The sequence below is a fragment of the Carassius auratus genome, chromosome 50, assembly GCF_003368295.1.
Source record: "Carassius auratus strain Wakin chromosome 50, ASM336829v1, whole genome shotgun sequence".
NCBI classification, from domain to species: Eukaryota; Metazoa; Chordata; class Actinopteri; order Cypriniformes; family Cyprinidae; genus Carassius; species Carassius auratus.
This window is the reverse complement of record NC_039292.1, coordinates 9,327,748-9,351,708: the sequence shown is the minus strand read 5'-3', so window position 1 is coordinate 9,351,708 and position 23,961 is coordinate 9,327,748. Positions and strand designations below refer to the sequence as shown.

Here is a 23,961-nt window from a genome sequence, read left to right as displayed (position 1 = left end):
CCTCTTGTCTATTTTAACTATGTGACACCTGTAACAATATAAGATGGGAGTGATATTCTGTTCATATAGCATTGAAATAATGGAAGTGAATTACCAGACAGCTTTGATTAAGACCACGCACTTTTACCCAGCCTCATGTTTCACCTTGCTTTATGTATAAATTGCAGTGTTAAATGGGTCTGACAATCTACTTCATGCTGAAAAAAAAAAAAAAGCAATTTCAATCTCTTTTTTTGGTAGAAATTTGGATATTCGACCCCCTCCCGTGGCCCAGTGAGGGTCCTGTGCTGTGTAGGTGCAGAGGTTTGTGGCCAGGGTATTTATAGATGAAAGAAGACAGAGAGACTCTTGCACTTTCTGTCGGCTGGGCATGACTTGAACACAAGCCTATAGCTTTCCTTTGAGAGAGGGCAAATCTTTCTTGGCCACTAGTGTTTGATCCATGTTCAAACACGCAGTAGCTGCTCCTCCTTGCACCCGGTACAGAGTTCTGTAAAAGTGGAGAGTCCTGACACAATTAGGCCACTGGCTGCTGTCCATACAGCAGGTGTTTCCTTAATTAAGGTGGGAAATGAGAGAGTACACAGCATGCATACATCATTATCCAGTTTTATGGTTTACTTTATCTCAGTTTAATGTACCCAGATTTATGTATTTTTTTTTTGTTAGACTAGTCATAATGAAGCATAAGATCTTGTGTATATACTATATATATATATATATGTGTGTGTGTGTATATGTGCGACTAGTGCATAGGTCGTCTGCCTCATTAATGTTAATCTAACAATAAAAAGAAAAGAGGGAATCACTCACTGCTTTTGATTGAAATGCTTTTGCAGTTTTAATCAATTTATTTGTAATAAACACACTAAAGGGATTTTTACATTTGATTATTTGTTTTTCTTGAATGCCTTTGTTTAGATGTAAAATTAAAAAGGTAATGCACTTTTTTTTCTTATATTCTATTATTTTATTTTTTTTACATCTGCTCTTATTTATAATATTGTGACTATTCATATAGTAATTATTATTAAGAAGTGCAACGTTGCAGATGATTTTGCTTTGGAACCTTCAGAAAACGTTATCTCGATTTTTCTCAAAATTGACTTTGCTGACTCTAGACAGACAGGACTTCAGACAGGTTTAGCTCATTATTTTTTCATATGATTCCAACAAAACACGTAATTTTGAAGGTCCTTTAATGGAGAATGTGAAAATCTAAATAACTAACTAATTTTTACAAAACAAATTATTTGAGTGAATGTTTCATTTTCTCACCAATAAAGACTTGTCACCAACTATTGGTATAACAGTGTTACTGCCAAAGTTTTATTTTTATTATTGAATTACTACTATTGCAATAATAAAAGGACTGTTTCTATGATAGTAACTTTTAAGACATAGAAATGACTCTCTCTGGCAGTGTAATTTTGAGCTTAGAATCTCTTCATTATGATTTTGCCTGAATTAACTCACGGCAATTCTCCAAGGCCTGAAATATGCTGATGCTGTACATCTCAGGCATGTAGATGAAGCATTTATTCATGGTAGGAGAAGCTTCAGACTTCTATATTAGAGACTAGCTGCACTGAATGCAAATATCAATGTCAGATAATGAACGAAACACCTGTGCTGACAGTATGTCCTCCCGCAATAACTTTCCCATAAGCTTTACTGGACAAAATAACAATCTCTGCAAGGCTTTGATTAAATCAAACCCCCAGGCCATGTGTGAAGTGATAGGGCTGTGTAGCATAAGCTGATTATGTGTTAATCTAAAATGCAGCAACAAAACAACAGGTTATTTCAAGTGATGCCATAATAAAACACAAATACATTATTCAGAGTGAATGAGCTTCATATTTTAAAAGTATTGTTCATCCCAAAAAATATAAATTATGTCGTTATTTATTCACACTCATGTCTTTCCGAACCTGTATGACTTTTTTCTTCAGTAGAACACACAAGGAATTTTGCCAATTTCCCAATAACAAAAAACACTTAAGCTTTTGAGCTTCAAAAAGAATGCAAATGCACCGTAAAAGTTTCTTAAAAGTTGTCCATACCATATTAACATTGGGCTTAATTGGGCTGGAGCCTCCTGCATTTGCTCATTTATGTTTGTTTGATTTGTTTGTTATATGCCAGTCAGACTTCAGAAATTATTAGCCGTGTTTACACTGCGCTAGCAAGATCTAAACAAGCCAGCCAGAGCAACAGCTTACAATTACTGTACTACCTTCAAGACCACAATCAAACAGCATAAACTAGTTTTTATGATTATTTCACCTAGAAGAAGGACACACATTTGTATGTATTTATTTATTTTATTTTTTTTTACCTTTATTTAACCAGGAAGAGACTCAAGAATGTTCTGGCCAAAATAGGCAGCCGTACAACCATACATACATACAGGCACAGATACACTAAAACAATAACAATATAAAACAACTGAAATAACAAATCTTTTAAAGTCAACACAATCCATAGCACATCAGGCAAAACATCTACAGCCAGATGTGGCTGCCTCCAAGTCAGTTAGCATCCTCTTAAAAGTTTATCCCAGCTCAGTTCTAACCTCTGGAACAGACAGAAGGAAATGATCCTGGGAATGATGATTGTAAGTCCCAATATTATTTACACTGATGTAGGTCAGAAGGTAGGATGGAAGTAGACCTAAAATAGCCTTGTATATGAATATATGCCAATGTTGAAGTCTCCGCATTGATAGAGAAGGCCATCCAACACGTTCATACAATTCACGATGGTGAGTGAGGACTGTAAAACCAGTAATGGACCTCGAGCTCCAAGATATACAGTCAGTGTCCAGTGCATTTAAACTTTGAGAAGAAACATGCATGTATAAAACATCACCATATTCAGTTATATACAAATAAGTGGCAGCAACCATCCTCTTTCTAGATTCAAATGAAAGGCAGGATTTAATTCTGAAATAAAACCCAAGTAAGTTTTTATCTTTTTGCTAGCTGCTGAATATGAAAGATAAAAGATTAATCTATTAAAATACCAAGATATCTGTATTTAGAAACACATTCAATCTTTGTACCCTGGGAAGTGAAGATTGAAGGCAGATTTGATTTGAATTTCAAATTTGAAAAAAGCATGACAAGTTTAAAATCATGAAGATTCTGTTATAGTATGTTAAAATCAAATTGTAATTGGGAGAGAGCCTGGTCTGCGTTGGGTGCTGAGCAATACAGTACAGCGCCATCTGCATAAAAAATGACATTTTCCTTTAAACGTTACTATCAATATTATTTATATAGAGGCTAAAAGGCAGTGGTCCCAAGACTGACCCCTGAGGCACGCCTTTTGTTATTTTGAGATAGCGAGAGGCGTTGCACTCCACCTGCACACACTGTGTTCTGTCTGTAAGATAATTATCAAACCAGCTGACAGTTTGTTCAGTAAGTCCAGCGTTACACAGTCTTTGCTTAAGTACTGTGTAGTTCACTGTATCAAATCCCTTAGAGAGGTCAATGAAAAGGGCTGCTCAATGCTGCTTGTTATCTATAGATTCAATAAAGTCAATATAAATACTGAATCGTGTCTACACCGATTTTGTTTGTTTTCACATGGCCTCTTTAAACAGCTCGATTAAGTCTTTAGCCCCAAAGAGCACACATTTAGAAAGATAATGATAAATTCTCAAATGTTCAAACCTCATTTCTTTACAAATGATGATTGTATATTAATGTTAATGTAATAAATTATTGTGATCCTCTGATGTAAGCGCTCTCACATCTTACTGCCATTACACATATTGGGAAAGAAGGAAATGTCATCAAAATGATTTTAAATATAAAATAGCAATTTAATGAGTTTCTGTTTTTATAACATAGCCTATGATATAGGACTTCTTATAGGATATAGCCTATCATCCTGTTTTTCTTACCCCACTCCCCACCCCCCCGAATATCTGCACAATCGCAAATGTACAATAAACATATATTTACAGAGTAACATTCAGACATAAAATTCAGTTTTGCTGTGTCAGAAAGAAAACAAAACAAACGGCAGAACCGCTGTGTCTCCGAACAACAGTGTTTTCCTCAGTGTTGCACAGACCATCAAATGATTCAGTCAGGCTATAAGTACATTTGTTTGCAAAGTTAAATGAATCAGCTTTTTAAATTAATCATTCATTCATTCATATCACTCATTAATACAGTCACTTGCTGCCACGTACAGGCGGTTGTAGTTTCATATTTAAAAAAGTAGCTTATTTCATTTTTAGTATTTCTACATTAAAATGTTATATTTAAACTTATAAACATTTATGCACAGTCCATCTATGAATTTTGTTGGTAGTGGTTTCATTTGATTGTTAATAGCCAGCATGTCTTGATTAAATAAGAATCTGACATAAGAGGACACAGATATTACAATAACTTTATAATACTAAGGAGCCGGCATCTCTAGTTTTTTGTTGTTGTTGTTGTTGTTGTTGCTTGAAGTTATTTCAGGGTTTTGAGAATGCATCCTGTTTATTATATTGTAATGAATATTTAATATAACATTTAAACTTTGACTATAGCCTAGACATGTTGCATATTAATTGTACTATTTATGAACCTCAAAGCGTATATTTGTGTATTTAATGTTACTCCATGAGGATGTTCTATTGAGGGCAACTGTAGTGTAGGTATAGGGTCCAAACATAACATCAAGCCCAGGGGCCCCCGCCCCCTAAGTCCTGCCCTGCATATGAGTCATACAGACTGAAATGTGTTTGAATAATCAGTCGTTTTCTCACACTTTAAAGTATACAAATCCTTCAATAAAGGAACCAGTATTGTCCAGCGGGTAAACAGGGTCAGGGAGATCATAATGGACAGGAGGAAGGCGCTCAGCTGTAAGTCTTTTATCTGATCTGTCTTGGGGATTCAGCATCATCAGAACAGGAAGCCTGGATCAACATGTAGTTCAGGCAGAGTTCAGGGGACGGGTGTTTTTCTCCCAGAGATGGCCTCTGTGTGAACTCTAAATTGGCTCTTTGATCTTTGAAGGCAGTAGAACTCAGCACAAACAAAGGATCAAACATGTATTAATTTTGTTGAGCTCCAAGGTTTTTACACTTTTATAGACATTTCATTTACAAATAAAAAAATTTGACACAGTTGTGCCAAAATCTGTGTGAAGTATTTCAGTGCCAAAATTTGCATTAAGTATTTCAGTACAAAAACCTGTACCTTATTGACTGAACCCACAATCCAGTTTGAACAAATGCTATTTGTGGTGAAATATACATTTTTAACCACTTTTAAATTAAGTAATTGTTGCTTTACTCAGAGCAAATACACCCAGTTATTAACCCTCTGTTGTCGGTTTAAACTGTTTTTTTTTTTTTTTTTTTTAGACATCGTAACTTCATCGGAATGGCACACAACTTGGTGACATTTGCAGCAGTTGCTATCTAAACATAAACAAAATGACAACAACAAAAAAACTTAAATGCTGCATTATTTGAAAAAGTGAATAAAACTATGTTTTTTTTAATTATTATTTTTCTAATATGTTAAATAGAAATAAATGGTCATTAATTTAGATTTGAATATTGTTAAGTAACAAGAATTCCTCTTTAACAAATATTAAAGAAAAATATAATTGAGATAATTTTCATAAAAATACAATTATTACACGATTAGGATCTGTATATCAGTATATCTTATTAGGTCAGCTTTGACCGTAAACAACACGAGTGTGACTCCTAAATGGACAATACAGAGGGTTAATATTAATATTGTCAGTATTAATATAATTAATAGTTAATTACATTAATAATTTATTATATATTATAAATAACAATATATTAATATTAAAATAGATATTATTAACAACAAGTATTACTGTTTTTGTTGTTACTATTATTATTATTTATAATTTTTGGGAGTTTGTTTTCACTGAAAAGTAAGGTACTGCTGCTTATCATAGTGAATCTGTGCTAAAACAATGCAGACAGCATGTGCAATAATAAGTGAAACTGTTAAATTTCCCCTGTAGGTGCTGTTAGTGTATGCTCTTTGGTTTGATGTCACTGACAACTCTTTGAAAATTCAACATGTATTCTTAATTTGATGAATCCTGTCATATTGTCCCCCACGTTAATTAATTTGTTGCATGCAGACTCACTTAAAACTCAGCAGCCAGAAATAAATGTCAGCTAAATGTCACATTTTAAATTACTGTGGATAAATGGATCCAGCAGAAGAGTGTCGCAGTCAATGATTTCACTAATTAGATTGAAGAAAAAAAAAGATATGGCTGCTCTAAACAAGTGACCACCACGTACCCCCCCCCCCATCATTATTGAGGCTTCTGACTCCCTAAAGACTGTAATCTTTTGAATAAGAAAGTAAACTTTCAAATAGTCATGACAATTTGGTATTATTTCTCACTAACTAATGGCTGTTACTCTAGTTAGATAAAAGCAGCATCCTTGTGCATTGCTCATCTTGAATCACTAAATGAAGGGAAATTATTTGAAGAAGAAAGCAAAGGACTTTGTCACACTGTTTGATTTTTTTCCACTCTGAACTCTTAATATAGCTCTGAAAGGTCATGATTTTTATTATTATTATTATTATTATTATTTTATTATTTATGCCAGATTCAGTTAGAGCTGGCCTGGTCTGAATTTCATTGTTAGCCCAGCTAGAATTTCAGTTCAGCTGCAGTAGAAATACTGATCTATGTCAGTGATATATCTCAACCTTTTACTCTGTAATTATGTCATTTTATAGATATGCATTACAGTAAAAAGATTTTGTCTTTGTCTCCTTAACTGAAATACAACATAAGTTGCATTTCAAACTTGTGGCAAAATATTTTTTTTTTTAAAGAAAAAAACCTTATGCTGTACAATTGCGCTGCAAAAAGTTTTAATAAGTAATGTTTCAATTGTAATTCGATTATAAGTGTCAGTAAAGAGATTTAATGTTAAAAAAGATTTAGATTCTAAATAAATGTTGTTCTTATGAACTTTCTATTCATCAGAGAATACAGAAAAAATGTGTCTCAGTTTCCTCAAAAATATTAAGCAGCACAGCTGTTTTCAACATTTATAATAGTAAGAATGTTTCTCAAGCAGCAAATCAGCATATTACAATGATTTCTGAAGGATCATGTGACACTGAGGACTCGAGTAATGATGCTGAAATTTAAGATTTGCATCACAGGAATAAATTACATTTTAAAATGTTAAAGTCCAAATGAAATCAGAATTTACAAAATTCATTTTGTTATCGGCCATTGAAAATACTGAGGTGAACAATGTATCCGTGCCAGTTAATCCACTGAAATAAAATATTTGTCTTGGCAATCTTTAATCAAAATCTGAACATTTGCTTCTGCTCTGGATTGGCATTCCTTCCATAGATATGTATAGGTAGATCCCCCATTCGACTGCGCCAATCACGGAGATGCGTCAGCCATCTTTAATGATCAACTTGACGATATTCTAAAATTCCAGAATCCAGCACAGCCAATGGTTGAAAAAATAAAACCCCACCCTCTATTCAATATTGGGTGAATTCCAAACTGCAATTCCGAGAGTATTGGACGCCATTTGTAGGGACATTCCAAACAAAAGTGAACAACTGAATCCCTTTGCAAAGGGCCCTTCCAGAATTCCATTAGCGAATAAAAAAGGCTATGGTCACTTCATGGAAGTGATTTCCATTTATGTGATTCCATTATGTGATTTTGCAACGCATTTTAAAACAAAGTTGTGGTTTATTTAGACTTCAAATACAAACGTTCTGTAAGTAGAACAGACTAATTATATTTGTCTTTATTTTAATACAAAATATTTTTCGTCAGAAATATTAAGATGGTTAAGTAAGTTTAATCAAGTTTAGTTTGAAAAAGCTTAAAAGTAAATAAAACACAATTAGACAATGTTTGAATGAAATAATAATAATTAGAAGAAATATATATTTGCAACAACTGGTGGAGTGCTAAATGTCAAGGTAATATTTGATCAGTCATTCCCTTCGCCAAGGGAGTTCCAAACACTTATATGAGACAGTAATGCCTTTCTACACGAAACTACACCCTTCTAGGAACACACTTCAAGGGCTCTGCCCTTCAAAGAGAGTAGGGCATAGGGATGCACACTTCCATTTGGAATTCACCTATTCTGTTTCAGTTGGAAATAGGTCACTATATTGAAATAAAGACGGCAGCTACTTCCAGTTCACACAGACTTTAAAGACAGTATTTCAAATTATGTGCAGTGAAGTGACATGTGGCCAAGTATGGTGACCCATACTCGGAATTTGTGCTCTGCCTTTAACCCATCCAAGTGCACACACAGCAGTGAACACACACACACCATGAACACACTTCCAGAGCAGTGGGCAGTTGTATTGCTGCAGTGCCCGGGGAGCAGCTGGGGGTTCGGTGTCTTGCTCAATGTTCTCACCTCAGTCGTGGTATTGAAGGTGGAAGAGAACACTGTAATTCCCAGCTGGACCTGTCGGGTAACAAGTCTGATTTTCTAGTCATTAGGCCACAACTACCACTTCATATATAACTACAATTTTACAGTTTTACTGTATTTTTGATCAAATAAATAAGGTTTATGCTTAAAAGAAGAAATTTTGCCATTGGGGTAACTTAAAGATATATTCTTATCCTGTATATTTTTAATCAAAAAAAGATTTATTATTATTTATAAGACACTGTGACCGTGTAATAAGAAAAATACTTGATGTGAATGAATACTGGACAATATTTCAATATATATTTTAATATAATATAATTTTTTCACTAAAGGTTACTATTGTGAATATTAATTTATTTGCACCGTTTTTATTTCTAAAATATTATATAGTTTTATAGGAGGAGGTTTCATAGACTTGGAAATTTAATTTTTCAGTAGTTTGTAGGTACAGACATCCATTGTGGAATTATATTTTATAGACAGAAATTAAGAAATATATTTCTATATAAATTTAGGCCATATTGTCTACTCCTACTCTGCAAGCAAGAATATATCCTATGTGATTCTCAAGTAAATATATCTTGCTTTAAAGTAGTTTAGTTTTATAATTTTTTTTTAAACAGTGTGAAGGGAATGATGCATCTTTTTTTTCAGATAAGGAAACAAATATTAAGCAGAGACTGCTGTGTTGCAGGTGTTCAGATTCATACTCTGTATGTATGTGGGATGTCTCTGTCTTTGTTTGTCCATGTGCATTGGTGCGTATTTGTGTTTTTCCATGCGCAAGAGCATTTGTGTTTGTGTCTCCGCATGTCTGTCCCGCCGTGATCAGAGCTGCACAGTCCATCTCCCTATGAGAAGTTTGTGCACTGAAGCTGTTTATAGATTCCTTGCAGACGGTGGTGTGATGTACAGCAATGAGGCGTCGCCGGATAAAATTGATAAATGGATATGGGTGGGTGACCATAATGGCAACAGTAAGAAATTGGATACTTCACATTTCCAGATTTAATTTACTGTAGGCCCAGTGTTAGAGTGGTGTGCCACAACCCACTTTCTCGTGACAAGCACTTAATTATTTTCACCCATCCAAGGGTAGAGCCTGTTTCAACCGTGGCTGGGAAACAGCTGCCCCTCAATGGAGCTGGAGATCCTGGGATAGATTGAAAAATAATTGTGTTTCTGATGTAACTGCCCAAAACATTAAAGAACAAGAAGCATGATTTTTAAAATGTACCATCAGTCTGAATTATATTTCTTTTTTAAATTAGACCCCCCCCCCCCCCCAAAAAAAATACTGTATGATGTCTCAGATTCAGGATTTCACAATATTGCATATTTAAAAATGTGATGTAACAATCAAGTTGTGCTGCGGTTATTTTATGCATGACTTTGTCCTTTTGGGCCCCTTGAGTCCAGCAGGATGTGTTCAGCCTTCCTCCATTCTCTTTTCTCTCTATCCCTTTACTGGGAATTCATTGTTGTTCGTTTAGGATTTCTAATCCTTGTGTAACCTTCCAGATAATCTACTAGTTTTGTGAAAAAATGAGGACAATTCTGACTATCCAACACCTAGGATGTGATTTAAAAATAAAAATCTTTGTTGATTGTGTATATACAGTCTGGTCATAAAATGCCCAGAAAATGTTGGTGCTTCTTTCAAGCTCTTCAGTTTTAAAAAATTTCTAAATTATGCAAAAGGTGTGAACGTGGCACTGGATATTATATAACCTTCTTTTATAAATCAGTGAAAGATGTCTCATAATGCATCACTTTCATGTGTTTTTTTTGAAGATCTGCCAACATTCAGTATGAAAATAGGCAAAATTACAAAAAGCGCAAGCACAGCACTATTTCATTTTGATACCTTCTGGGTAATGATCTTTATGTTGTTAAAAATTTTGAATGTACACACACATGCACATGTACAGCGGACTGATGTATAAATTATGAAGTCTTACTGTGAAGACAACAGTAGGCAGATCATTAGTCTTGGGTTATGACTTCATCTCTAACTTTTCTGTAATACTGATGATGTTTAACAACCAGCGTCTCTCATTCTGTCTGAAATATTTACTATTCATCTGAAGATTATTCCCAATTATTACTTTTCCAGCTTCTTAGATCCCGGACAGTTTTTCCTCAGAATCTTTTTAATCTAAATAAAGGGGGGATCTTTAAGAATAGAACCAAAACTATGGCTTGCTCAGTTTCCTGCAGCTGCACATTTTGATGTTTTGGAAGGATGTTTAATCAGACATTTTCCAAGGCCATATTTTCAGTTGTAAATATCACGAGGGCTTCTAAATGATAAAGATACATAAATTGTACATAAATTAAATATGACCGGTCAGCAGTTGGTAGCTGTGTTGTCAGCAAAGTTCTGCTTAAATGCACAGATTGAATTACGCCCTGCTGAATAAGTCTGTTACAGCCCAACTAAAGGCTTCATTTACTGCATAAAGATTTTACTCTGTTGCATCTCTTTCCAGTGACTATTTGTTACATAATCTAATACCCCATTTGGATCACTCTTGCAAGGTCTGATTAAGTAAATGAATTAGTACCCAAGTTGAACTGACCTCGCACTGAACCAGTTTGTAATGCCGAATCTGTTCTCTATTGAAAAAATGACAAATGTAAAAAAATATATATATTTGGCCTGTCAGCTGATAAAAAAAAATTATTAATCAAAGGAATCTCATATGTTAATATTTATTGATTAAAAAAATTAGATGAAGATATTTTAAGACAATACATTATGTAATAGATGAGTAAAACATTGAAAAAAATGATAAAAATTATCAATATAATCAAATAAATTGTTTTATTTCTGGATTGTCCTGCATTCCACAGCAATACATTTTGCAGTGTATAATTTTTAACGCTTGTTTTTTATCAACCATCCTAATTTAACATGTTAAATATAATTAAGATTTTATACAGAAGATGTAATAATTGTTTCTTTGTTCATTGATGCTTGTCTGTCACTCCAAATGGATTTTCCATTAAGGTTTCCTAATAGTGTTCAAAGGACAGTAACAGGTGCTGTTGTTAGTTTTTATGACAAGTGTGTTTGACAGGAGATTTTTCAGGTATTATTTTGGTCTTATGTTATGGGAGAACAAGTACTTTGGACCCTTGATATTCAGCTTGCTGTGATTTACGGCATTCTGCAGACCTCGCCACACAATGATCCTTGTCTCTGCATGCAGCAATATCCTGTGCAATATCATTAAGAGAGAGAAGGAAGTTGCTTAAGATGTCATTTTACTGCTATGACATTTATTGGGAAGGAAAAGGTTTTTGGCATGAATATAGGTCAGAGGAAACCAGCACCTTTCTCAGGCATAGAAATGTTCAATTGTCTCCCCCCAGCCAAGAGTACTCTTCAGTCTCATCTTATTTGTGGCGCGATGTAGATTTCAATCATGGAACAATCCATTTTCATTACTTATTAAAATTGATCCATGCAAACCAAAGGTGATGCCGAGAGCACGTCCTCGGGGAACAATCGTAGCTCTCAAGCCTCATAAAATCAAAATCTTCAGGTTATATGTGGATGTTGATCTGTATTGGAGTTTAAAAAACTCTGACCATCCAGTATCCAAATGAAAATATGGTAACACTTTAGAATAAGGTTCCATTAGTTAATGTTAGTTAATGTATTAATTAACATGAACAAACAATGAATAATACATTTATTACTGTATTTATTCATCTCCGTTAATGTTAGTTAATGAAAATACAATTATTCATTGTTAGTTCATGGTAATTCACAGTGCATTAACTAATGTTAACAAGCACAACTTTTGATTTAAATAATGCATTAGTAAATGTGGAAATTAACATGAACTAAGACTTATAAATGCTGTAGAAGGATTGTTCTTGCTTAGTTCATGTTAACGAAAGTAGTTAACTAACATTAACTAATGGAACCTTATTCTAAAGTGTTACCGAAAATATAATAATCCACTATTTACCTTGACGAACCAAAGAATTTAGAAAAACATATAAATGTTTAAATATTAATGTTTTTTTTTGTGTTGTTTGGTACGTTTTTACCTACAGCACAACACCTTTTCTTTTAGAGAGGCGGATTTATTTTGCACACAGCTCTTGTTTGGGGTCATGTTCTGGATGTTGGTCTTGGAGGTCTTGAATTCGTGTTGTGTTTCAGTGAGCAGACTGGCTCCTCCTTCATGTGACTCCACTCTGCATTATACATGCTGTATGTGTACTGGATGCAGATAACAAATAAATGGAAGTCACCAGCAGAATGTATACAATAGGAAATAAGGGGAAATCAGTTTTATATCTTGTGGGCTCATTAGTGTAAGTATTATTTTTTTTATGGAAAAAGTAATATAAGGAAGGATATGGCCTATAACCTCTACAGCAGTTGTTCGTAAAAAGTCTAAATAATGCACAGACTGGTAAATAAAATATTTCCGTGGGTGAGCTTCTCACTGTAGTCAACCTATAGGAAGAAACAAGGAGAGTGTTTTGTACATTCCACTTGTGCCTGTGTCTTTTGCAGTTTTGTTGTACACAACCTGGTGTAGTCGACCTAGGTGCTAGTTCAAATAAAAAAAAGTTAAATATTATTGCAATTTAAAAATGATCATTTTTTTTATATATTAAAATGTAATTTATCGTATTTTTCAGACTATAAGTCGCACCTGAGTATAAGTCGCGTCAGTCCAAAAATACGTCATGATGAGGAAAAAAACATATATAAGTCGCACTGAACTATAAGTCGCATTTATTTAGAACCAAGAACCAAGAGAAAACATTAGTTAATACAACGTCTACAGCCGCGAGAGGGCGCTCTTGTCTTCAGTGTAGACTACAGGAGCACTGAGCAGCACAGAGACGGTAATGTTTTCTATTGGTTCATTTATCTTGGTTCATTTCTCTCGGTTCATGTCAAATTAATTTTGATAAATAAGTCGCACCTGACTATAAGTCGCAGGACCAGCCATACTATCAAAAAAATGTGCGACTTATAGTCCGGAAAATACAGTATTCATGTGATGGCAGGTCTGACTTTTCAGCATTATAACTCCAGTCTTCAGTGTCACATGATCCTTCAGAAAAAATTCTTAGATGCTGATTTGATGCCCAAGAAACTTAATATTATCAATGTTGAAAATGTTGCACTACTTAATATCTTTGTAGGAAATGTGATAGTTTCTCTTTTCAGGATTCTCTGATGAATAGAAAGTTCAAAAGAACAGCATTTGAAACAGCATTTGAACAGCATTTGAAACAGAAATCTTTTATAACATATATATATATATATATATATATAAGATATCTATATATATATATAGATATCTTTGTTGTCACCTTTGATCAATTTAATTTAATACCCTTGTTCAATGTAAGTATTAAATGTAAAAATAAAAAAATTCTTACTGACCCGAAACTTGTTGAACGTTAGTGCATATGTACCAAATTGAGAGTTTGCAATTTGAAATCAAATCAGAAAAATTTGATACTTACCTTAATGCTATAAATGTCCAGTAAATATGTATTAAAGTACACATTAACTTGAAGTGGGCTGAAAGACAGTACTAATGTCGAGACAAACTCCCAGTGCTCAGGTCTAGGGGCTCGGTAAGTTACTTAAGAAGTCAGTACCCGACAGCACGAGGTGAAGGAAGGTGGGACATGAATGTTAATCAAGCTAATGAAGTTCTGGAAAGAGTGCACACACACACACACACACACACACAGCACAGCAGCAAACACCAGAAGGCTGTGCCACCAGGGGGCCTGCTGCTACACAACAGGACTAAACAACTACAATAAATGAGTCTCTTTACACATTTCCTAAGTGTCTGTGTTAGTCAAGGACAACAGCATTGATGAAAAGTGTGCATATATTGAAAAGTAGCCATTTGTAAATAAACGTGCGAGTGTGTGTGTGTGTGCATGTCACTGCGGGACGATAATTGGATGTATAGTCGACAGCGTGTTCATCAGACGGCAGAAGGACACTTGACTGGAAATGGGCTGGATTTGAGCAGGAAATGGCCAGACACAAATTGCAAACTACATTCTTAACAACCACATCCATCAGCTCATCCATTCTTATAGCCATCTAACCATTCCTCTGTCCAATCAATCACAGAATCTATTACCCCAGCACTCACTAAATCCTTCCATCTCACTGCGATTTGCTAACCCCCCCCCCCCAATACACTACATCCATTCACCCCATTCTTGATAGTTACAGCGAGATGTGTTTACTCCTCTTTTGACTGCCAGGTATAAATAATGATGAGTGGACAGTCCGATTTAATCCCACGGTCTGTTCAGATAGTGAGAGGAAGAGAGAGAGAGACATAATTGTGATCCTTTATGCACTTTAGAGTTCATTAAACTATCAACTTGATTAATTCATTTAAAATTTCTTTACAGGGGACATCAGATACAAAATTCAATTCAAGTATATTTGTATAGCGCTTTTTACAATGCAAAGAGTTGCAAAGCAACTTTACAGAAAATTTATTTTCTACAATATTTAGTTTCTACAGCATTTCTACAATATTTCCAATATTTCTTCTACAATATTCACTTTTACATGGTGTTTGCATTTAAATGTGTCTTAGCACCCTACAATGAAAAAAATCAGTTCCCTCCTTTTCTTTTAATCCTCAAAAACAGTCTTAATTATAAAGCCGTTTTCATATGTTGAGTAGAATGATGTCATACTGCTCAGGCCCCGCCCACTGACGGACTGTCCCATGTTAACATATTTTGGCTCTCAGCCAGTTCTGTCCGTGTTTTTCATGGTGCTCAAGTAGCTGTGGCGACATGTCTCATAAGCAATGCAGGTTCTCAATTTTTACATTGTAATAATAACATTTCACAGTATTACAGTTTTTCCTGCATTTTTGAGTCAAACAAATGCAGCATTGATGAGCATAAAATACTTTCTAAAACATAAAAGAAAATCTTACTGACCACAAACTTTTGAATGTTAGTGCTTTATCAAAAATAAAGACTCATGTTTCTGTATTAATTCTGAGTTTTGCTATTAATGAAAACACATTTTTGTGAGGTACTAGTCAACATATTTTTCTTCATTGAAAACCGTAAATATTGAAGAGAGTATAAAGTTTTGAACCTGCAACATTGAAGGTTATTACTTACTTTTTGATTCGTATTCCTGCAGCCATGCAACAAATACTTCCAAAGCAAAGTGAAATTCTTCCTCAGTTCTGAGTTTTAAAGCTGTTTGAAAGAAACACAAATATACACACTTGCAATACATCTTAACACACGAGAGTCAACTCGTACACAGACACATACCTGCAGCCTTTATTCATTCTTCTAAACACATCTTGCCTTGTTACCTGATAGAAGCTGTTTTCTTGCGATATCTTTGCGTATATATTAGACCGTTGAAACTGAGCATCCCAAATGGCCTCGAGTAGAGCTTGTATTTCAACGTGAACTTAACTCATCTCTAATGTACTGTAACTAACAAGTCTAACAAGGTTAGATCAGTTGTGTGAAAATGATGGGAGATTTTTACAATGCATAAAGTCTTATGAAGAGGACTAATATTAGAAAAGCACATATATTAGGTCACCACAGCTCACACATACTGTACAGTGTGCAAGTGAAGAGGCTGACAGCTGTGTACTGTACCACTAAATTTAGCATCATTACTGATCTCAGTGGCTGGACCCATGATACCTTGCTGCCCTCCAACTGTTAAACAAGAGTGCAATGTAGTAATATCTAGAAAGCAAGGAATACAATGTTGAAATGGCAGTAGTGACTTTAACTGGACCATGCTAACCAGCCAAACCTTGACCCCCTCGGCTGCTATTTGAGCACAAACCGTGCTTCTCTGTCTCTGTCAAATAAATAACATCTCATCCTGCTGGTGACTTTTGCCATGTTTATGACACATTGATTTGATTTTGTGGAAAGCTGCACTGTGATAAACAAAGAGCTCCTGCATTAGATGTGACAGAACCTCTGCTTGGTTTTGTTGCTGTCTGCCTCTTCAGATGTCTGTTGTATAACTTTATATGTATACAGCTGCACTCAAGCATCAGTGAAGGAGTATCTTCATGCATATCAATAGTATGTGGCATAAAACAACTCAACAAGAGGGTATTTTATTTCATATGATGTTTGGGAAATTTCTCTTTAAAGGTACTTACAGTATATTATAGTACTTTTTTCTAAAAGTAACTAATTATGTTAACTTTTCTGAAACTTTACAAGTTCTTATTGTTAACTTTACTATACAATTTTTCACCACATTGAAATGAAGTTGAAATAAGATACACAGTAATCTACAGTATATATAAATATTTTAAAACATGAATGTAAATTAGAAATGTTGCAAATTACAAATACGTTTTAGTTGAAAATTTATTTGTTTAATAATTAAAATTACTGAAAAATAAAATCGCTAAAACTACAAATAAAATATATTTAAAATACATATATTAATACATGCTACAGTAGTATACAATCAACACTAAACAACTGGTTTTGCATTTCTTTTTCATTAATTTCCATTGCATTTTTTTCCCCAGTAATCTATTTTATAATATAGTTAACATGAGTGAGACTACATTTTTACTTTGTCAGATAACTATTTTTAGGATTTCATGTTCTAATAAAATATCCTTGAAATTTTGCCATGTAATTGTTAATAAACTAAATTCAAATGTAAAAACTAACTAAAACTAAAATTAGATCTCATTTTAATTATCGAAAACTGCATTTTACTTGAAAAGAAAGTGGAAAATGACACCAATTATTTCAACATTTATTCATTTGAGATTTTCCTAGAAAGAAAACCACCCTACATATTACATCCAAAAAGTCATTTTTTTTACAAGTAAACATGGCCCTCATCACTCTTTTTTTTCAGTTTCTTTTATAAAAACATAACTTTACTAAGGACAAGCGGACACTAGAGCGTTGTAGTAGATCAGAAGGGGATGGGACCAGTGTGAGTCCCTCGTTCCATGTTCCTGCTCTCTTCCCAGGATTTGAGTTATTCATAAGTTGTGAAGTCATCGGGAGCGAGGCTGTCTGCAGTGCTCCATTACTGCCAGCTCCCACCGTGCAGCAGCGTCTCTCTCCTGCTTCACCTCATGTTGTTTAGTTCGGCCGTCTCTGACGAGACTCTGATCTAATAGACCTGAGTGATCCGCCAGCAGCAGCAGCAGGAGGGAGACGCACAGAGGCAAAGACATTAGCTGTTTACAGGGATCGTCTGTTATCTTTCACACAATCTCTCCTGCCTTCGCCTTTCCTCCCGGTCTCACCTCCTCCCACTCAGAGAGATCTTGCAGACCCATAGAGCGTGAAGAGAATTGCTTGCAGTTAGGTCAATGCACAAGTCTGTGCATCCGTGCAAGATCATACTATCTTTTCATCTTACCTTTCATACTGTGCTGCTTGATATTCATTTTATTATTATTACTTTACAACAGAAAGTTGAGGCCTCCGAATTGTAGCAATTTCATTTGTAAAGTGAGCAATACTAAGGAATAATAAGCTGTGCCACTTTTTACTTTTTAGTTAAATGAGATGTCTGCACCCTACAGAGATTCCAAACATCTATTAAACAGAGCTATAAAAATAAGACTTTTCAAAGAAATGAATAGTTGGGAAGTCTTTATACAATTTACTTTTAAAATAAAAATATGAACAGAAATGATAAAAAAAAAAAAATCCTATTTTGATCACTTTTTGGTGTACATTATTTCATAAACCATGAAAATGTACTTTGACATGCAAAAAAACTGCATAAAAAAAGATGAAGATGTTTCTTATGTGCATCTCTCAATTCTAGGCATGAATGGGTCCTTGGATACATGACCTAAATTATACACAATGTTTGCTAGATTAAAAGGGCAACTGTATGTGGGGAGCCTAGTATACACTAACATACGACAGCACACAGTATTGTGGCCAGATTAAATATTATGTATTATGGCACAAATTGATTCTATGAATTTATGAATAAAAGAGAGAAACACCATGAATATTTTGCAAATTATCTTTAAAATGTATACTCTTTATATGTAACTATATGGTTTCCTCACTGCAGGGAACTTCCACATCAGATTATAGATGTATGTTTATGCACCAGTGCAATAAACTATTGTTTTCAAGAACTTTGAGAAGACAAATGTAGGGAAACATATAATGGCTTTTATTTTTATTTTAATGCTTTTTGCAACCCATTTTACTTATGTACTGTCATTGAGTTTCGAATAACACAGAATAGTAAACAGGACTAATGTAGGTCAGGAACTGATTGATTTTTAATTATATTGTCAGTTCCAAAGTAAACAAAAAGACAAATGTTCCAGATTTACTGAAAAATGACTTGTTCAGTCAGTCGGTGGTGAACTCAATAACGGTTCTGAATGATTCATTTTAGTGAGTCTGATTCAAACCATTAACTTTTGAGTCTGACTGACTGACTCGTAAGAACTGATGCTTCCATGAAGAAACTTTAACATCCACAACATTTACATTGTAAAAGGGTTCTTTCTTTCTTTATTTATTATTTTTAATTTAATGTATGAACAGATTACAGTAGAAAAAAACTCAATGGGGGGAAACAAACAAACAAACAAACAGGCATCTCTCCAATCTTCTCCTGGCATGTAAATAACCTGCTCTATCTCTCAAACCTGTGTCAGAGCAATGCCTGCAATGAATCTATCAACCAAAAGTACCACAGCTTTGGCATCTAATCGATGCTAGTCTCTGTCCTTCCATAGGTCAGTGTCAAAGCATTGAGACGTCTCTGCCAGAGCTGCAGAGTCTGATTCAGTATGACTCGGGACATCTTCTAATCTCATTCCCCATTAAGAAGGCATACACTTTGGACTTTTCCCATAGTGAATACTAACTGATATGTTTCTGAATATCTTTGGACACACACTTCTGTTCATTCACAATAACCTTTGATGTCAAGATGATGTTTGTCAGGCTGCTGGGAGACCGTCTGGAGCTGCTGCAAGCAGTGGCACATACACATCAGCAGTCGACCACAGGAGTCAACCTCCCTCCGTCCACCCAGCCTTTCTCTAAACTCTGTCTGTGTAAGAGGAGGAAAACGCCAGCAAGGACACCACTTCACTGAGCCATATGCTCCTTTATTTCAGCACATTACGGCGGACTAAGGCTTTAAGTATGACTTCTTGTTGGTTGCAGTTTGAATGTAAGCAGCTGAATGAAAATTCCTGAACCAAGAAGTTCACTTTCATGGTACATGGGTTGTAAAAATGTATAAGATTGAAATGTCATATTAACGATCCCTCTCTTTCTTTTCCCTCAGGTGCAAAGGTCATATTCTCCCAAGTACAGGCCATAAGAAAGGTAAGGCTATTCATCTGAACGACCACAGGCTTTTACACAAGTGCCTGCTTCACTTCAAGTGCAGTGGCTGCTGGAATTATTGTGCACTAGCACCACTTGGTGGCTGCCATTGGAGAGACTTTAAAACCCCAACCTTCCCTTCTATTTATAGAGTCCCTAAAATATTTAGGGCCTGTACTTTACATCTTTTAAAACTGTGGACTTTTAGAAACTAAACTCCTCAAATACACGTTTCACAACCTCGCTAGTTGATTGAATTAACAATGATTTGCCTTTTTTAAGGGCACAATATGTAAGTTTTCGCCGCTAATTTTAGTCACATTTCCAAAGCAATATCAAAGGCGAAGCTTGATGACGCTATGAAGAAGAGTGAAACGATGGGAAATGTCATTTTCACCATCCAGAGATTTCTGAATTATGATCACGGATGTAATGAATTCATTTTTTTATAACCTTCCAAAGTTATTCAAACAGCCAAGAGAGCAAACTTCATGTAATATTTTTGAACACTTAATTGTATGTTTATTGAAATTGAAAGATAATGTACTATAGTTTAAATATATAGTAAATGCAATTAGATCAACTCGAGAGTTCTTTTTTAACTAAAATATACTTGAATGTCATTTCTATTGATACTTGTGTATCATGTATTTACACATTTCCAATGAAGTTGAATTAAAACAATTATAATCAAGTACTTTGCATGCTCTTTAATGTTTTAACCTTAAAATATATATATATATATTTTTTTTACTTTTAGGATTTGAAGTACACTACAAATGCACATTCAGTACAATTATGCGCACTGCTTTTCCACAAGGCTGTGCCTACGGTAAATAAATAAAAAACTATTATTGATGCTGACAGTATTCCTATTCTCTAAATTGCAGGAACCATGTCCTTATTGTCCTGATAATGACAAAGAATCTGATCCAGCAGAAGACAGCTTTCCTAGACCTGTCCAACCAGTGCAGCTTCCAGTCTTCCCATGGGTCCAGCATTCCTCTCTAATCAACCCCAGAGATATCCCTGCTGCCCATGTCACAAAGAGCCACCGTAAACTCCTCCTCAAGAGTGGCACGCTTGTCCAGCAGCTTAATGCTGACCCTCCTGGCCTGATCAAGGAGAGCCCAGAGCGAAGGACCCAGGTGCAGCAATCCCGTCAGAGACTTATGAGGGAGGTCTGTGCCAAATACACAAGCGGAACCACCAAACAGACTATAACCCGCATGCATGTGTCCCGTATCTTTGTGGAGGACAAGCACAAACTCCTCTACTGTGAGGTGCCCAAGGCGGGCTGCTCCAACTGGAAGAGGGTGCTCATGGTGCTTCAAGGTCTCGCTTCTTCCACTGGAGAGATTCAACATGACGAGGTGCATTATGGGAATCATCTTAAGCGTCTAGACTCATTTGATCAAAAAGGCATCATTAATCGTCTGAAGACCTACACCAAAGTCCTCTTCCTGAGGGAACCTTTCGAAAGGCTAGTGTCCGCTTTTCGGGACAAGTTTGAGAGTCCAAACTCATACTACCACCCAGTGTTTGGAAAGCCCATCATCTCAAAATACCGCAGCAATGCGACACAGTACGCCTTACGCACGGGAGCCGGTGTGACCTTCAAGGAATTCATGCAGTATCTGTTAGATGTGCACCGGCCGGTTGGCATGGACATCCACTGGGAGCCTGTAGGACATCTTTGCAGCCCTTGCCTGCTGGACTATGATTTCGTTGGGAAATTTGAGACTCTGGAGAAAGAAGCCAATTTCCTTTTGAGAAGCATCAGTGCTCCTAGCAATTTAACATTCCCTAGTTTTAAAGACAGGAACCCTAATGCAGAAAGGACATCTTTGGAAATCACAAGAAGATATTTTGCACAACTAAATGTGACAGAGAGACAAAGGGCGTATGACTTTTACTACATGGACTATCTGATGTTCAACTACTCTAAACCATTTAAAGATTTACACTGAGGCTTTTACAGTAATCTCCAGAACTTTCTGTTGGCCTGGTGTTTACATTTTGTCCTAGTGAGGTTATTTTTTAACTTAAAAGATTTTCTGTTTACTGGTTAACAAATTTCGATGTGAAATATTAATCACACTCTATATTTATCTCTGCAGGCTGGTCCTTGCGTTTTATCTTGGTATTTCCAAAATGTATTCAATTCTATTCAATAAAAAAACCCTTAATGGAATAATCTCCGCAAAAATGGAAAATTGGACGTGATGTACTCACTCTTCATGTCGTTCCAAACCTCAGTGAACAAATAACAATGTTGCAGCTGCTTTTGTAAATACAACGACACTCAATACAATAGACAGTCATTTTTCAGAATATCTTCTTTTGTGTTTCACAGGTTTTTAATGACGTGAAGGTGAGTAAATGTCCGAATTTTCATTTTTGGGTGAACTGTCCCTTTGTTAGTTGTGTGATTTGTTTCCTCAGACTGCCTAGAACGAATAGCCTGTACTAAGAGTGTCTAAAATGTAGCATACTGTTATTGATTAGTGTCAAAGGAAAGGGATTTTAGCTGTGAGTATTTTCAATGATTTGCTACACCCTTGCCTTACTTTCACTTTTCTCATATTACAACGTTTTCTGTATATCAATAAATGTAAGCACAATATTTTAATGTTATTTATATGACATCTCTGTCTTATTACCTTCTTTAGTGTTATAATGGCAAATCAAAAATCAATCAAGTCATTTCTAGGTCTCGGTGGCCAGTAGACGTACAGAAATCTCATAACAACCCCGTTTGCCTTTTGTTTGAAGGTTAGTACCATATTTTTTATTTGTTATCTAACTTTTTTTTCTTGTTGGAGGCATCAAGATAGTATGCAGTTACATACAGATTTTAAAATGAGTTAATATATATATATATATATGTGTGTGTGTTTGTGTATTATTTTTCTGCCACTTTATCCCAGTATTGGAAACAAAAGCACCCCCCCCCCCTGCAGCAGTCAAAACTGCTGTTGATCTTTACATCTTGTCCTCCCACTCCAATAAGTCCTCTGCCGCCTGGAGCAACTGCGGTTTTTTAGCTCCACCCCCTCGTTACCCCCTCCTTATCTGACAGGGCCTGGGGCTTTGACATCCTGTTCTCTCTCACAATCTACAGACTCAAAGGGCACATCAAATCAGCTACCATTTGTCACGTGGAAGACAGAACAAAGAAAATCCTCATTTTTCTTTCTTCAGCACCAAAACCATATTTAAAAAGGAGGAGGGCAAGAGAAAAATTAGTCTCTCCGTATGATTGGGTTTTGGAATGGAAGGAGCTGGAGGCAAGAGAACTAACTTTTAGAAATTAAGTTATTACAAAAAGACTCTCGGAAATCTAATTACCAAAAGAAGTGTAGACAAAATGCAACAGCATCAAAAATGTTCAAAGTTGTTTCAGGTGAGAAGGTGAGATGTTTGGCGTTGCATGCCGTGTCCAGCAGATGGCGCTGTGGTTTAATGAGGAACACTTGCATCAGTAGGCTATGTAGACTTATTTATGAATTCATGAATGTTGCACAGGTATAACATCTGTCTCTCAACAGTGGCTAATGCTTCCAAATGTTTAATCAGTAATCATACTTAAAATAATATACATAAAAAATAAGCAGTTACATAATTTAAATAATATCATCTAACTTTTAACACTATAATTTAAATACTATTAGTGGTTATAAATTAACAATGTTAATATTAATGTTAATAAAGTCCAACGGATCACTGGGACTAAATTAGTTCATGCGAATTGTGAAAGTTTTGGATTTCTGCTATTGATTACCTGTCCTGGCCGCTTTTGTTTTATTGTCCTCGGGCTGTTTTATTTGACTCGCTTTAATATAAACGCAACTGTAAGACCAGTGATGATAAGTGTTACTCAGATATATAGTTTGTTGGCATGATGCACATCATTGGGATAACCATTACCCCCCTCATCTCTCTGTAAATTAAGGAAATGAAGTGCAGGCGCTCGAGGCAACATTCTAAGCTATTTAAATCTTTAAATTTACATCTTCCTCCAGCGTCAAGTAATTGAACTAACTCCGGGCTTGTTCCTTTAATTGAACAAAAATATCTTGTCTTCCTGCTGCTCGTCTGATGTGGGAAAC

General features: G+C 35.3%; 1 protein-coding gene across 2 annotated transcripts in view; it reads left to right on the top strand.

Moving 5' to 3' along the window:
* LOC113066910 (carbohydrate sulfotransferase 8-like) overlaps nt 1-22,668 on the top strand; it is a 46,519-nt gene extending 23,851 nt beyond the window's left edge. For both annotated transcript variants that reach the window (XM_026239033.1, XM_026239034.1), the window contains 2 exons: nt 19,809-19,849; nt 20,740-22,668. In XM_026239033.1, coding sequence (XP_026094818.1) covers nt 19,809-19,849; nt 20,740-21,819 — 1,121 coding nt within the window. In that variant the 3' untranslated portion in view covers nt 21,820-22,668. The remainder of the gene's footprint in view (nt 1-19,808; nt 19,850-20,739) is intronic.
* The last annotated feature ends 1,293 nt before the right edge of the window (nt 22,669-23,961 follow it).